The sequence below is a fragment of the Rhinopithecus bieti genome, unplaced genomic scaffold, assembly GCF_001698545.2.
Source record: "Rhinopithecus bieti isolate Rb0 unplaced genomic scaffold, ASM169854v2 scaffold_1014, whole genome shotgun sequence".
Lineage (NCBI taxonomy): Eukaryota > Metazoa > Chordata > Mammalia > Primates > Cercopithecidae > Rhinopithecus > Rhinopithecus bieti.
In genome coordinates, this window is record NW_016803499.1 from 5,565,245 (window position 1) to 5,582,481 (window position 17,237).

Genomic DNA, 17,237 nt, shown 5'->3' on the forward strand with positions numbered 1-17,237 from the left:
AGGTGCAAGCAAGCAGACAGGCTGGCATGGAGGACGGGAAGCATCCTGAGAGGGAGGCTGGGGGAGCCCCTGGAGCCACACACAGCTCCTCACCGCCATGGGCTACTGCTCCTCTCACCCTAGCCCCACCCCTCCATGCTGCCCCCAGCAATAAGAGCCAGCTGGTGAGGTCGGAGGGAGCCCCAGTGGCTTTGTGCAGGAGCCTCTGTGCCCTGTGAGGATCCTGCTGCTGCTAGGTTTCTGCAAGGCTCCCAGGGCCAGGGAGCAGGGGAGAAGCAGACAGTGGGGTGGGGGTTTCCCAGTCTGCTTCAGGAAGCCTTCTGGGCCATTCTCAGGGTTCTGGCCTGTGTCCTAAGACAGGAAAGGGGACCCACTCCCCCTTGCCTGGAAAGGAGTGCAGGGCTCACTGTGCTCCTCCCCAGGAATCAGCTTTTTCGCCTGTGGCTCAGTAATAGGGCCTGCTGGGGCTGGCGCTGATGATCTCTCTCTCTGTCCCTCTCCCTCTCTCTCTTTTTGTATTTGTTAATTGTTTATTTACCAAGAGAAGCTATTTCTTGGCCCACATATTCATGTTTCACAGTTCAGGAACACAGGTCACTGACAAGCTTCTTGGTAATTCAAACCAAAGAAATTCTTTATATTCCAAAATCACTTTGCACTCTGAAAGATACCAGCCTTCCTCATCACCTCAAAATCTTTTATGGCATCAAAATATCTGTAGAAATCATTAGAAATCATGTGCCTTTTTTCTTGGTTCAGCCACATCAAACTTATAGAGAGCTGCATCTCCCAGGTATTCAACGAATGCTCCAACAACATGAACTTGCAGACGCTTGGCCAGGAGGCTACACATCTGAGGTTTCATCACAAGACTGGAAGCCATGGTAGTTATTATCATGATAGGATATCCTTGATATCAACCTCAATGCCAGTGTCCTTCCTGGCTGATGGAGAAATGGACGGCTGGACGATCTCTTGGACCTGAGCTGGAAGCTGCCCACACCACCCCTGGAGCTAGGCCTGCCCAGGAGCCATGAGGGTCTGCATGTTCTGCTGGGTTCCCCCAGACCTTGGGAGCAGCCCCCAGGGTGCCCACGTGGCACAGTTCTGCAAGCCTTGGTGGGCTCTGGCTCTGCCCTGCTGGGACCTGCTCTGCACCCTCAGGCCAGACACTGGCCCCACCCTGGGAGGCTCCCTGTGACCCTCTGCTGTACTGCTGGGGTGACGTCAGCTGCTTCGGCTGTCACGACCATGCTGTTCTCCAGTGAACTGACACACCCTAGCCCTTCCCATGGTCTCCTCTGCCCTCGGGGGACTGCCCTGCCCAGACCTGAATCCCAAGGGGGTTCCTGCAGCCCCTTCCCTGCCTGGGAGAGCGCTGGTGCTGCCAAGAGGCTGGCCCCTCTCTTCCATTGCCCCCGAGTGAGCTCCCCGCTCTGGCAAGGCCCTCCATGCCAGCCCCAGAGAGAGGAGACGGTCCCAGGATGGAGACACCCTGTACACAGGGGCTGTCAGATCTCCCCTAGAACGTGCCAGGCAGATCTCCGGGCACTGGCCAGCAGTGGCATATGCCATGACTTTTATTTTGACTGCAAGAGGTCCCAGGCCCTGCTACGAGCTTTGACACAACTTGGTTCAGTAGAGTCATGAACCACCCCCTTCGCTGGGGGGATGCAGGCAGGAGGGCCCGCTGAGAACACCACTGTGGGAGGGCTGTGCATGCAAAACCCCCCTGGAGATGGCGGCCCGGTGGCCAGAACGAGGGCCCGCACACCGCTCTCGGCAAGGGCCTGGCCGAGGGCTGCTCTTGGGGCTCAGGGTGACGATGGGCCTGGCGGGTGCTGGCCCAGGGTTGCTGTGGGTGAGGCCCGGGTGAGGCACGTGCATATGATCTTATGCCAAACCCTTAGGCTCTCGTTCCCCTCACAGCTGGGGAAGAACTTGCCCAGGGCTGCCAGGGCTGGGGTCTGCACCCAGACCGCCATGTGAAGTCTGGAGGCTGCGGTGGCTCCAGGATCCAGATGGGTGGGGGCTCCACTGAGGGGACTGTGGGCGGGCCTGTGTCAATCCTGGGTCCTAGCATGGAAGGTGTGGCCTGGTGTGAAAGGCATGGCTGCGAGGGGACCAGACTTGAATGCCACTGTCAGTCCGTCTGGATGGGCCCTGCATTTTCTTGGCTCATCTCAGGCTCTTGAAGTCAAGATGATCTTTCCAGTCTGACCCAATGACCACTTGACAAAGGCCCCCATGAGCCCTGACCAGACCCTAACAGGGAGCTCAGTGGCTCCAGGATAAGCCTTGGTGGGCTGGGATGCCACCGGCTGTGGGTCCTGGTGGTCGGCAGGCATTGCTGAGCCTTCCTGGGCTATGCCTTATACCTGGTGAGGCTGTGACTGAGATGCCAGGAGCCCCCTGCTCAGGAGCCCCACCCTGGCCTGCTCCTGCTGACACACACTCATTCAAGCACGTCACACGCCTTCCACTCCAAGGGACTCGGGCAAGTCACCCCCCAGCCTTCCCTGCTTTGTGATCTATGCCTTTTTGATCACCCACCACAGAGGATACAGGGTTCCCACGCCTACACATGCATTTCCAAGTCAGGACTCAGTCCCCTCCACCACCATCTCCATCCGAGGAATGTCCCCAAGGCAGGAGAAGGGGAGACATGCCTGCCATCAATGGCACTCTCTGCGGGGCATGGACTCTGGGGGCTCTAAGGGGCTTCTGTAGGAGGCCTGGCCCTGGAGAAGTTAGGGCAGCTTATGGAAGGCCTGGAGCTCCAGCCTCACCTGGCCAAGGGGACCGCACCTCTCACAGAGCAGAGCCCAGCCTCCCTCTATCCTCCCAACTCACAGACGGTGGCGGAGCAGGGAAAGAGAACACTGAGCCAGTAGAGGACAGGGCTGGGGGGTCTGGGGGACCTGCCTTCCCAGCTTGGTGACTCAGGCCAGGCTCCATACCATCTCTGAGTCATTTTGATGTCACCCTCATATCTCTCACTAATGCTTCCTTGCACGACCCACCCCATAGGAGGACTGAGTGAGCCACACGGCTGCTGCCTTCTACTAGGTGAAGAACATACTGCCTGTGACTCTGGTTCCAGGCTGGGCCTCCAAGGATACGTCCCCTGAGGGGCCTGCTGTCTGGGGTTCGGTGGGGTAGGCACTGTCAGGTCTCAGATAGGCCTGCCTGTGTGGCTTGGGGGCAGAGGCCTTGACAGCCTCCACTACGGGCAGGAGAGAACCCAGGAGAGGTGTGGGCAGCTGCAGCAAGCTGCGAGGAGTAAGCTGAGGGCAGGAAGGCTCAACACAGGGCTTACCTGGAATTTCTTCTTGGCCACAAAGTACTGCATGCGTCGAATGACCTTAATGGTGGCCCGATGGTGTTCCCGCAGCCTGCAGTGGAGAGAGGAGAGGAGACTGTGAGTGGCCACCCTGTGCTGGTCATCCCCTCACTGCCCCTGCACTGCCTGAGGAGCACACAGACTGGATCCTTCCAGAAACAAGGAGAGTGTTCAACTCCATGGGATGGAGATACTTAGGCCATGTCCTAGTGTGGGCTTGAGGGGAGGCTGGGGGCAAGAGGCTTTTCAAGGTGAAATGTTGCACCTCACCTGTGAGTGGGAAGGGGACCCTTGCCTTGAGTGTCATTCAGAAGGGGATCAGGTAGGAGTCAGGGCCCTGGGTTGGCAATGGCTGTGCTGCTAACACATGGCAGCCATGGTAACTTCTTTCTATGTCTGGGCCTTCAGGCTCCTTGTCAGCAAAATGGGATAAGAGGGTACATGCTGGCGATGTCCACAGCCCCTTTCAGCTGCTGTGTCCTGTAGCCCCACAAACAGCAAGTGCTTGGGAAAGTAGGAGCTACAGGACAAATTTACAAGGGAAAGTTGCCACCAGAGCTGCTCTGTTAAGGTGGCTGCATTGTTTTGCCTCCTAAAGTTTCTTCTAGAAATAAAGATCCTTTTAGAAACAGCATCACAAAAGGAAACAAAAGGGATGATGTGTGTGTGTGCATAGAGAAAAGACTGGAAGAAAACACAGTGCCACGGAGGCTGCAGGAGATTCCCTCCTGGCAGTGAAGCTCACGCATGCCTGACCGTCCTGATGGAAACACTAGGGACTGCGAGACTAAGTGATGCCAACAGCAAGGAACAGCTGTGTGAGGCTTTGGAGACCAAGAAAGATGTGGAGGGTGAGGATCCCACATAGAAAGGAAATGAAATGAGCTGAGCCTGCACCCAAGCGTTTCCTCTGCAGGGCACCTGTCCATTTGTGGAGGGGAGCATTGACACCCAACAGGGCAGGGGCTCAGTGGGCTGGTGATACAAATGTGGAGTCCAGGGCCACAGGACACCCAGGACATGAAGGAACAAGATTCTGGTCAACAGAGGACCAGGGTGCAGAAAGCCACCTTTCACACAACTTCCTCTGGAAACACTTGTGAATTCCTAAGCCACACGGGTGGGTGAGATTCACAGAAACTGAGCAAAAAGCAGTTGCTGAAGGGGTAAAAGCTAAGCAGAGTACTCAGTAGACTCATGGCACTGTGGAGAGAAGCTTTGGGGTTTAGAAGCTATCTAGAAGGCAGCCCTAGAAACTAAGCAATGCTAACTTAGCATCACATTGACCCCACTTCTCCCAATCCCTTACTGGAGTAAGGTGCTTTGTGCATGGCAGAAGAAAATAAAATTATCTGTAGGGAGATAATATCCTTGAGCTTCTACAATTTTATACACAAAAGACTAAAAGGCAAGGGAAAAGACAGACCATACAGATCTGAAGGTGTGGTACTTTCAACAGCCTTAAATACTTGTAGCTCCTTCCATTAAGAGATGGAGTGTTTTCCTATTACTTGAATTTGGGGTGACCTTGTGACTTCATTGATGAAAGAGTGCTGGGGAACTTACACGGTATATAATTCATGTGCTTTTGGAATGTGGCCCTACAAACAAGCTTGCTGGTTAGAGAGGCCACATGGAGAACAGAGATGCCCCAGCTAACAGCCAGTACCAACAGAACAACCTCCTAGCTGAGCCAAGTCCAACCTCCTAGCTGAGCAAAGAAAAACAAAAAATACACACACACACACACACACACACACACACACACACACACACACACACACACGGAGTCTCGCCAGGCTGGAGTACAGTGGCGCAACCTTGGCTCACTGCAGCCTCTGCCTCCCAGGTTCAAGCGATTTTCCGGCCTCAGCCTCCTGAGTAGCAGGTGCGCACCACCATGCCCAGCTAATTTTTGTATTTTTAGTAGAGACAGGGCTTCACCATGTTGGCCAGGATGGTCTTGATCTCTTGACCTCATGATCTGTCTGCCTTGGCCTCCCAAAAAGCTGGGATTACAGGCATGAGTCACCGTGTCTGGCCCAAAGAAAATATTTTAAGCCACTAAATTTAGGTCTAGTTTGCTATGCACAACAATCGGTAACTGATACAGAAATAAGGACTAAGAAATAGGGAATGTCACATCAATATCCTAAAACATATGGCATTAATTTTGGGACAAGGAATTGGACAGAGGCTGGAAGAAGGGGCAGATCCCAAGATGTCGGACTTTGAGCATGATGCCATTTGTAATTGGGTGAGACTTTTAGGTATCGTGGGGAGGGGGGTGAGGGAATTTTGCATTGGGGAGAATGTGAAAAGTTATGGCCAGAGGGCAGACTGTGATGAATTAAAGATGGCCACAATCCATTGTAGTTCTCCCATTGCAGGCTAGAGTCTATCTCCACCATGGTGGAAATGATCATGTCTTCGGAAGCTCAACCTCAAGGACCTTGTGGTATCTGCTCTTACCCTCTTAGAATTCTGTTGGCTCATGGACAAGTCTGAGCTAGCCTGCTGGAAGAGCCACGTGAAGGAGAGCTGAGAGACCCTGGCTGACAGCCCAGTGACTCCAGACATGTGAGGACAACGGAGACCACTCAGCCACCACCACATCACTATGCAAGTGCTGCCATGTTGTCAAGTCCAAGTGAGACCACCCAACTGGGATGCCCAGATTGCTGACCCATAGATTTGTGAGCTAACAGATGATTGTGCTTTGCCTCAGAATATTTAGATGAAGACTTCAAAACAACCATGATAAATAGGTTCAAGAAAACAGATGGAAAGATAGAAAACTTTACCAGAGAAATAAAATTTATAGATATATAAAAAGGAAGTTCCAGAAAAGTAAGGACCATACTGGAAATGAAGAATGCAATAGGTGAGTTTGGATAGCAGGGATGACAGAGTAGAAACGAATAGCTGTGAACCCAAAGAAAATAGCCAACTTGGAGCATGAAATGAAAATAGACTTAAAGGAAGAGATGAAACAAATGAAAAAGAAACATAAGATAGTAGATTGCATGCACTATAAGTGGATTAATAGTCCAATTAAAAGATCAAGATTGTCATGATTAAAAGCAACTATATAAATCTACTTTAAAATATAAAGATACAAAACATGTTGGGAAAGGACAGAAAAAGATAGGTCATGGTGTAGCCAAATGAAAACTGGTAAAGGAAAACCAATAGTAGACTTTAAGTATTAATAAAGAAGAATATGTCATAATTATAAAAGTGTCAATTCAGCAGGATGAGATCAATTCTAAATTTGTACGCACCTAAAACCGTAACCTTAAAATATATAAAGCTAACTGGCAGAACTAAAATGTAAAAGAAAAAATGGTGGGAGATTTGAACACACCTCGTCAGTAACCAACAGAAAAGCAGTCAAAACTTTGTCAAATCAGAGACAAATTTGAACAGCCTAATCAGCAACTTGGCATATACAGAACACTGCCCCCCTACAACTGGAGACTACGTAAGCTTCCCTAGTGCACACAGAACATGTACCAAAAGAGACCATATGCAAGACTTCAGAAGCAAGTTCCAACAAATTTCAAAGAAAGCAAATCATGTTTATTATGCTCTCTGACTACAGTACAATTAAATTAGAATTCCATAAAAAGAGATAACTAGGGAATCTCCATATATTTTGGAAATTAAACAATCTAAATAACCCAGGGCTCAAAGAAAAATATATAATGAGAATCAAACAACAGTTTAAATTAAATAGTAATAAAAATGTAACGTATTAAAATTCATAGCTAAATAGGTACTGAAAGTACAGTGAAATAAGCACAGAGAGTGAACCTTGTGGCTTTTAAATGCCCATCTCAGAGCAGAGGAAAGGCTGGAATCCATCTCAAGCAGTTAAAAAAATGGCAAATTACACCCAAAGATAGTAGGAGGAAAGAGATAAAGTTAAGAGCACAGTCAATGAGATAAAAAATGAACATTATTTAAGGAAAATCAACAAAGCCAAAATTTGGTTCTCAGAAGAGACTAATAAAACAGAAACACTTTTGGGAAGATTGATCAGGTGGGGGAGGGGACACAAATGACGACCGTCAGGAGTTAAAGATGGAACACCACTATAGGCCTAGAGGTGCTGAAACATTTATTCAGAGGACGTTACAAACAAAAATACTTTTGATGATTTAGATAAAATATGCAAATTCTTTAAAAACACAATATGTAAAAGTAGACACAAAACAAAATAATACAAATTGCCCAATAATTATTAAATAAGTTAAATTTGGAATTTTGCTGATCCTCTGGCAAAGAAAACTCTATATCTAGATGACATCACCAGTAAATTCTTCCAAAATTAAGGAAGAAATAATGTCAATTTTATACAAGTATTTTCATAAAGCAGCATAACCTTGATATCAAAATCTGACAAGAATATTTCAAGAAAGAAAAAAAATCACAGGTTAATCTCTCTCGTGAACATAAGTGCAAATATCCCAACCACCACCAGCGAGCTGCATGTAGTGCTGTGCCCACACACATGCTCAAATGTGGTTTAATTCACTTGTGCATGCTCAGTTTACCCTCTAAGGACCAAGCAACGTAACTCTTCACATCAACAGAATAAGAAAAAACAGAATCAACACAACAGATTGTAGAAAAGCATTTGATAAAACCCGAGACCTGTTCATAATTAAAAACACAACTCTTAGCAAACTAGGAATAGAAACTCCATTACCTAAAAAAAAAACAAAAACTAAAACAAAAAAAACCCAAACCCTACGCAGACATCATACTTAATAGTGAAATATGATACACTTTCCTCCTGAGACAGGAAGCAAGGCAAGGATGTTATCGTTTCTATTTCACATTGTCCAGAAAGTCCCAGCTGGTATGTTAAAAAGGTAGGAAAAGGGAGATAAAAGGTAAAAGAATGGGACGGGAAAAAATAAAACATTCGTTATTTGCAAATGACATAACCATATACGTAAAAAAAAAATCTAAGAATCTGCAGATAAGCTGTTGGAATTAATACACGAATTTAGCGAGAACACTGGTTTTAAGGATGATATATAATAATTATATTTCTAGGCCTGGCAGAGTGGCTCACATCTGTAATCTCAGTGCTTTGGGAGGGTGGGGTGGGAGGATCACCTGAGCCCAGGAGTTTGAGATCAGCCTGGGCAACATAGTGAGACCCCATCTGTAGAAAAAATAAATTTAAAAAATAGCCAGGCATGGTGGTGTGTACCTGTGGTTCTAGCTACTCAGGGGGCTGAGATGGGCAGACTGCTTGAGCCCAGGAGTTCAAGGCTGCTGTAAGTTATGGGCCTGGAATGCAGAGACCCTGTCTCTGAAATATGTATATTTCTATATGCTAGTAACAATTAGAAAATAAAAAGATATCAATTACAATAGCATCAATAACCATAAACTTGACCGTAAGCTTAAGAACAAATCTTTAAAAAATGGTTTCTTCTTTACTGTCTTCCTTTCACAATCTTTCTTTCTTTTTTTCTTTTCTAAGATGGGGTCTTGTTATTTTGCCCAGGCTGGTTTCAAACTCCTGCGCTCAAATGATCCTCTCGCCTCAGCCTCCCAAGTAGTTGGTATTACAGGTGTGAGCCATCGTACCCAGCTCTAAAATAAATCTGTTTAAAGATGTGTGAGACTACTACACAGAAAAGCACTGAGCATTAGAGAGAGATAAAGACCTAACTTGACTTGGGGATACAGTGTGTTCATGTATAAGAAGACTCAATATTTATAGGATGTTAATTTTCTGCAAATTGAGGTGTGGATTAAATATGATTCCAATCAGTATCACAGTGCTTTTTGTTACTTATTTATTTATTTCTTGGAAATTGACGAGGTGATTCTAACATATTCCTAACAATGTGAAGGGCCAAGAATAGCCAAGATGATCTTGAAGAACAACAAAGTCAGAGGTCTGACACTCCCAGGGTTTCATAAGGCCACAGGGCTTGATTAAGAGCATTGGGCAGACAGATGAACAGTGGGGGTCTGACAGAATAGGGCGGTGGTTCCCCAACTTTTTTGGCACCAGGGACCAGTTTCATGAAAGACATTTTTTCCATGGACAGGGGTGGGGTGGGGAGAGATGGTTTCAGGATGAAACTGTTCCAGTTCAGATCAGCAGGCATTAGATTCTCATAAGGAGCACACAGCCTAGATCCTCACAAGTGCAGTTCACAATAGGGTTCGTGCTCCTGTAAGAATCTAATGCCGCCACTGATCTGACAGGAGGCGGAGCTCAGGTGATCATGCTCGCTTGCCAACCGCTCACCTCCTGCTGCACGGCCCTGTTCCTAACAGTCTATGGATGGGTACCAGCCTGTGGCCTGGGGACCCCTGGAATAGGACATCAGACACACAAACACTCCTGTGGCCACTGGTTCATAGAAAAGACGCCTTTGCCGTTGAGCTGGCGGAAGGATATTCTTTTCAATAAACGGTGTTGGGACAATTTGGATACACATGTGAAAATATATAAACCATGATCCTTACCACACACTAGTCACAAAGTTAACCAAGGTAGAGTCACAGGTCTAACTATGAGGCAATCGGGCCTGTCGAAGAAAGTGGGAGAATATTTTCACGACCTGGGATGGGCAAAGCTGTCTTTAATGGAACACAAACAGTATGAACTGTCACAGAAAACTATTTGACAAATTGGAGGCCCCAGGATCTCTGAGATGGTCTCACGAAGTCCCCCTTCCCAGGCCTGACACGTGAGAGGAACTGTTACCCAGGCCTCACGTCCTGGCCTCTTTCCATCACCCCAAACAGCCTGGGAGCAGACAGGGAACAGGAAGCCATAGGTGCCTAACTGTGAAGAGTCCCCCACTGGCTGTGACTTGGGGCCTTGGGAGCCTGTGGCCATGACCGCCAAGGTCTGGATGCAGCCCCACATCCAGTGAGAACACTCGGGGCTTCTCAGATCCTGTTCTGCACAGAGGGCCATGCCCCGTGGTGGCTTCACAGGCTGCTAGAAGCTGCTGCAGGCCTCCCCTCCTGCCAACTTCCTAGAACACAGTCGGAGCCTTCACAGGTAAACAATCCAGCCAGGACTGCAAGCAGGCCTAGGGCTGACAGTGCCAGGCCAGGCCCCTAGCTCTGCCCAGGCCACGGTATGGGTCAGCCACTGCTCTGGTGATAGCGCTGGCTACCTGGCTTTCCTGCTGAACACAGTTGACCCTGTGGTCTTGGAGAGAAGGGCCTGGCTTGCTCCTTTGCAGGGGGTGGTCTCTCTCTCTCTGTACTGGGTGAGGCCTGGGATGGGGTCAAGTGGCTTTTCGTGGTAGTGATACGGAAGAGGGGCAGGGAAGTGCTGGGAGGAGAAGGGCGGGTCCCTGGCTAGGGTTCCACCGTTGGGCCTGCGCGCATGGACCCAGGTGAGAACAGACATTTCTGTTTTTCTGCCCAAATGTTGCATTTCCCAAGAACACCCTGGCCTGCCATGTCCCCATCCTGTGTCTATACAAATCACGAGTCCCTAGTGGGCAGACACACGAGCGGCTGGACATCGAGAGGAACGCATCGGCAGAAGACACAATGGCTGGACATTGAGGGTAGGTAGAGAGGAACACACCAACGTAAGAGGGCACCGACAGGCACCGACAGGCTGGCAGGCCATTGACCGGAGGAACAATGCAGGGTTGGGCTGGGGTGGATGCAGGAGAGCCCAGGCTGCTGAGCGGCCTGACACCAGGGGAAAACCACCCTCCCACTCCATCTCCCTTCTGGCTTCCCCATCTGCTGAGAGCTACTTCTACTCAATAAAACCTCGCACTCATTCTCCAAGCTCACGTGTGATCTGATTCTTCCAGTACACCAAGACAGGAACCCCGGGATACAGAAAGATACAGAAAGACCTCTGTCCTTGCGGTAAGGCAGGGGGTCTAACTGAGCTGACTAACGCAAGCTGTCTATGGACAGCTAAACCAAAGAGCACCCTGTAACACACGCCCATGGGGCTTCAGCTGTAAACATTCGCCCCTAGATGCTGCCGTGGGGGTCGGAGCCCCACAACCTGCCCGCCTGTAAGCTCCCCTGGAGCTTTGAGTAGCAGGGCACTGAAGAAGCGAGCCACACCCCCGTTATACGTCCTGTGAGGGGGACAAGAAAACCTTTCCCATCTCAGTAGCTCTGACGCAGGAGCGAGCTGGTGAGAGACAGGGGGCAGGACGGAGGCTTTGGGCTCACTGGGCCCCGAAGGAAGGGACCCCTGGACCCTGGTTGCAGGAAGGGACCAAGGGCTCAGGGCTGGCGCCCTCCTGCCTGGGCTGGGCCACCCTCCAGGCCTGTGGCTTCCTCACCTACTGAAGGGAGGATGGGCCCTCTCCCTGCCCGCACCACCTGGCTTGGGAGAGGAGGAAGGGACGTGCTGCCCAGCGGGGTCTTGGCCATGGGTCAGCTGCTGAGAAAAGACCCACTTCATTCATCTCCTCACTTGTTCATACACCCACTGACCTGTATCTCACCTGTTCATTCATTAATGAACAAGTTATTGTTAATAATTTGTGGATTAATGAGAGGAGCTCCCCATCCCCCATCCGCTGGTTCATTTGTTAATGTGCTGCCTAAATTACCCATTAGCTCCTCCACGCCTGCCTGCCTGCCTGCCCCGTCCACGTACATGAAGTGCCGCTGGGCACACAGCCCAGGCTGAGTGGTCTCGGGGGCTGAGCCCGCTGAAGGACCCGTTGTTTCTGGATAGGTCAAATTCAAAGCCAGCAGCCCCCAGTACTGCCCAGGCTGGGCTGGCTGGGGTGGGGGCTGCTGGGCTGCCCAAGGGGCCAGCACCACATTCAACACACGTCACTGGGGGCCATCGAGGGACACTGTGGGAAAGCAGAGACAGGAAGTTTCCCGGACTGGGCTGCCCAAGGCAGGCCAACCTTCCCACCTGTAGAACAGATTCCCAGCGGCTCAGGGACCTGGCCTCCATCCAGGCAGATCCTGAGGCCTGGGGTAGGGGCTGGCATGTGGGAGAGCTGGAGGTGACTCCAGGGGGTCCTGGGACTTGGATCCAGTACAGTTCAGGGTGGGTCTGGGCCTGGGGGATGTCCAACGTGGAGGAGGGGTTGGCCTCACCTGTGTCCCTGAGCCTTTAGCCCCTCCCAGGACCTCTGTCCCCCTCTCCTCCAGCCAGAGAGTTAAGTCAGATGCAAGCCCCTTGTACCCACCCTGCCTGAACAAGTTCTTGGCCCCGTTTAGAGCATCCTGTAACTCTGGAATAAGGAAGAATTTATCAGCTTTGCCTGGGAGTAGAGATGGAAAGAAAATAAGGAAATAAGAGCTCTCTCCCTTCCTTCCCACATGCTGGGGTCCTGCTCTTTGCAACTCCCTCCTGTGTGGTGAGTTCCCACACCTGTGTGTCCTAGGAGACACAGGGCTGTCTTCAAGGGCCCGAGCTTGGAGGGGTCCTCTAAGTTGCCACAGCGCCTTGGGGAAGGAACATCCCCTGGTGACCCCTGCTCTCTGCACACACGCAGGCTTGTGAGATGAAGAGAGGCAGATGGGTGGGGGTTTTGGCAGAGGAAACCCAGGGTGCTGGAGGACCCAGGAGACATGAAGAGGGAAAGTGAAATCACTGTATGTCACATGCCCCTAGCAGCCACCTCGCAGACATGGGGGTCTTGCAGGCCTTCCAGACTCTTCCTTGAGCACCTATGTCAGCAGACACAAGTACATCATGTGTGCAGTTTCCTGCACCTCCCAGTGTGTTGTTTTGCTTCTTTTTATTTTGCAACAATTATAGATTCCTAGGAAGTTGCAAAAAATAATAAATAAATAAATAAATAAATAAATAAATAAATAAATAAATAACAAGAGGTCCTGTATGCCCTCTACCTGAGTTCCCAACGGTCACACCTTGCATGGCCGGGGCACCAGATCAATGCCGGGAGGTCAACATTGGCACAGTGTGCGTGGTTCTGCCTTGTGTTCACACATGCAGATTCAAGTGATCACCACAGCAATGAGGAATGGAAGTCCTCCCCACCAGAAAGACCCCCTCTGCTGCTCCTGTGCAGTCACTCCCACCCTCACCGTTCCTAACCCCAGGAACCACCCTCTGATCTCCATCCCTACAGCCTGGACTTTGAGAATGTTATCTACATGGAATCACACAGCAAGCGACCTTTTGGGGGAGCCTTCTTCTCTTCAGCACAATTCCCGTAAGCACCGCTCAGGCTGTACCAATAGTGGGTTCCTTTCTACTGCTGGGTAGTGTTTCAAGGTATGGATGCACCGTTTGCCTGTTCCCCTGTTGAATGATACTTAGATGGTTCTCAGCTTTCAGCTAATTAGGAATAAAGCTTCTATAAACTTTCATTTTCAGGTTTGTGTATGAATATGAGTCTTCATTTCTTTGGGATAAATGCCCAGGAGGAGTTCAGTTGCCAGGATGTGTGGTAGTTGCATGCTGACTTTCATAAGAAATGATCACGTTATTTTCCTTGAGTGGCTGCATCATTTTACATTCCCAGCAGCAACAGATGGGCGATCCCATTTCTCCATATCCTCGCCAACATTTGGTATCATCATTACTTTTCATTTGAGCCATTCTGATAGCTGTGTAGTGACCGCTCACTGTGGTTTTAATCTTCATTTCCCTCTTGGCTAACGAAGTTGATCATCTTTTGGTGTGCTTCTTCCCTATCTATCTGTTTTCTTTGGTGGAATGTCTCTTCATGTCTTTTGCCCATTTTCTAGTTGGACTGGCTGAGTATTTTACTGTTGAGGTTTTTTTTTTTTTTTTTTTTGAGACGGAGTCTCGCTCTGTCGCCCAGGCTGGAGTGCAGTGGCGCAATCTCGGCTCACCGCAACCTCCACCTCCCGGGTTTACGCCATTCTCCTGCCTCAGCCTCCCAAGTAGCTGGGACTACAGGTGCCTGCCACCACGCCCGGCTAATTTTTTATATTTTTAGTAGAGACAGGGTTTCACTGTGTTAGCCAGGATGGTCTCGATCTCCTGACCAGGTGATCCACCCGCCTCGGCCTCCCAAAGTGCTGGGATTACAGGTGTGACCCACCACACCCGGCTACTGTTGAGTTTTGAGAGTGCTTTATATTCTAGGTGCCAGTTGTCAGATATGTGGCTTGCACATATTTTCTCCAAGTCTATAGTTAGCATTTTTATCCCCTTCACTGGAGCTTTCACAAAACAAATGTTTTAAATTTTAATGGGGTCCATTTCATCAATTTTCCTTAAACAGATCATGCTTTTAGCATCCAGTATGAGAACTCTTTGCCTGTCCTAAATCCTAAAGACTTTCTCCTCCATGTTTTTCTAAAGGTTTCAGAGTTGCACACTTCATATTTAAGCCCAAGGTGAGTACTGAGTTAATTTTTATATAAAGTGTGAGACTTAGGTCAGGGTTTTCATTTATTTATTTGGCCTATGAATGACCAACTGCTCCTGTACTGTGTGTTGAAGGAGGAGTCTTCCTCCACTGAATTTTGCATCTTTGTCTTAAAATCAGTCAGGCATATTTGTGTGTGTCTATTTCTGGATTCCTTGTTCTGTTCTACTGAGCTATGTGTTTATTCCTCCACCAACATCAAACCATGTTGATTCCTTACTCTATAGTAGGCCTTAAAATTGGCAGAATGATTTCTCCCACTTAATTCTTTTTCAAAATTGTTTTAATCTACAGCATGTGCCTTTCCATGTAGATTTTAGAACACATTTGTCCATGTCCATAAGAAACCTTGCTAGGATTCTTGTTAGGAATTATACTATATTTATAGGTAATTCTAAGGGGAATTGAAATGTTTACTATTTTGAGTTTTCCAATTCATGAACATGGAATGTCTCTCCATTTATTTAGGTCTTGATTTATTTCATCGGCATATTGTAATTTTTAGTATACATGTCTTTACATGTTTTGTTAAATTTATACCTAAGTATTTTAATTTCTTTAGCACAATTGTAAATGGTATTACATTTCTAATTTTGGTTTTCACAGGTTCATTGTTAGGATATAGAAATGCAAGTGATTTTTGTGTGCTGAACTCCTAAGTTCCCGATGTTTTTATTGTAGATTCCTTGGGATTTTCTACATAGACAATTCTATCATTGCAAATAGGAACAGTTTTAGATCCTCCTTTCTAATCTACATGTCCCATTTCTTTTTCTTGTCTTATTGCAGTAGCTTGAACTTCCAGTACTATGTTGAACAGAAGTGGTGAGAACAGAAAACCTTGCCTTCTTTTTGATTTTAGGGGACAGTATTCTGTTTTTTGCCATTAAGTGTGATGTTGCGATGTTAGCTGTGGTTTTTTTTTTTTTTTTTAGATGCTCTTTATCAAGTTGGGAAAGTTCTGTAACAGATCATGTTAATTAAGTTTTGAATGTTGAACTAGCCTTGCATTACCTAGAATAAATCTCTCCTGGTTGTGGTATATAATATTCTTATACAATGTCACATAATTAGTTTTTAAAAACAATGTAGAAAGCTCCCAAGAACTCGCTATTCAAAATAAATGCTAGACAGCCAGGTGTGGTGGCTCACACCTGTAATTCCAGCACTTTGGAAGGCCGAGGTGGGCAGATTGCTTTGAGCTCAGGAGTTTGAGACCAGCCTGGGAAACCTGGCAAAACCACATCTCTACAAAAACAAACAAACAAGCAAAACACAAAATAAATGCTGGATCCTGATAGCCCCACCCCAACTGTATCCTTGTCTCCCCCATTCTGGGTAACCATCAACCTGAATCCTGTGTTCCTCTCCTTTGCTTTCTTTTTCATGGAATGTTATTGTATCTATATGTGTCCCAAAGGTCATTTTTTAAAATTTTAGTAATTTAAACTTGATAAGAATGCAGTGGGCTTTTCCTTGGTATTATATTGTCAAGCCTTCCTACATGGTTGTCTGTCACTCTGGCTTGTTTGTTTTAATTGGTGTAAAATTCTGTTTTGTATGGGCATTCCATGTTTACTCACTCTCCCTCCTGCTGGGGGGCAAGTGGCCGGTTGCACGTGGAGCTTGTGAATAGCGTTGCAACAAACACTCCTGTTCGCTCTCACTCATCCACACACCAGAGTTCCCTTTTGGTGTATGCCCAGACATGGGACTGCTGGGTCAACAAGTATGTGAATTCACCACCTTGGAGGTGATGCCACCCTTTTAAAGTGGTAGTCCCACTGTACACTCCCATCAGCAGTGTAGGAGAGACCCAGGGCCCTACGTCCCTGTCACCACTCCCAATGGCCAGACTTTGTGGTTTATGCCAATGGAGTGATGTAAATGCTTTCTGTAAATGGTGCCTTCACCTACTCACTGGCCACATGTATTCCTCAACCATGAAAGGCGGAGGAAGTCTTTGTCTTTGGCCCATTTTTCTGTCCGATAATTTGTATCTTTATTGATTTGTTATTTTAGTTTCTATTATTGATTTTATTGGTTATACACACACATATATAAATACATTACACATGCTATGTATTAGTTATATGTACACCAATTCTTTGTCAATTCATTGTATTGTGACTATCCATTTCTTTGGCAGGCAGAATAAGGGCTCCCCCAAAGATGTTCTAGAACCTATGAATATGTTACCTTCTATGGCAAAAGGGACTTTGTATATGTAATTAAGGTCATGAACACTGAGATGGGGAAATCATATCAAATTTTCTAGGTGGGTACAATTAACCACAAGTCTTTAAAAGCAGAGACCCTGGCCAGGCACAGTGGCTCATGCCTATAATCCCAGTGCTTTGGGAGGCCAAGGGTGAGGTGGGAGGCTCACTTAAGGCCAGGAGTCCAAGACCAGTTTAGGCAACAGAGAGAGACTACACCTCTACAAAAAACTAAACAAAATTAGCCAGGCGCAGTGGCATGTGTGTGTAGTCCCAGCTACTCAGGAAGTTGAGGTGGAAGAATCGTTT

General features: G+C 47.9%; 1 protein-coding gene across 1 annotated transcript in view; it reads right to left on the bottom strand.

Annotated features, from left to right (window-relative positions):
- The window catches only part of KCNQ1 (potassium voltage-gated channel subfamily Q member 1), a 336,495-nt gene that overhangs the window by 81,054 nt on the left and 238,204 nt on the right, over positions 1 to 17,237 (bottom strand). Inside the window, exon 13 of the mRNA XM_017886015.1 lies at positions 3,320 to 3,395. Within this exon, the coding sequence (XP_017741504.1) occupies positions 3,320 to 3,395 (76 nt within the window). The remainder of the gene's footprint in view (positions 1 to 3,319; positions 3,396 to 17,237) is intronic.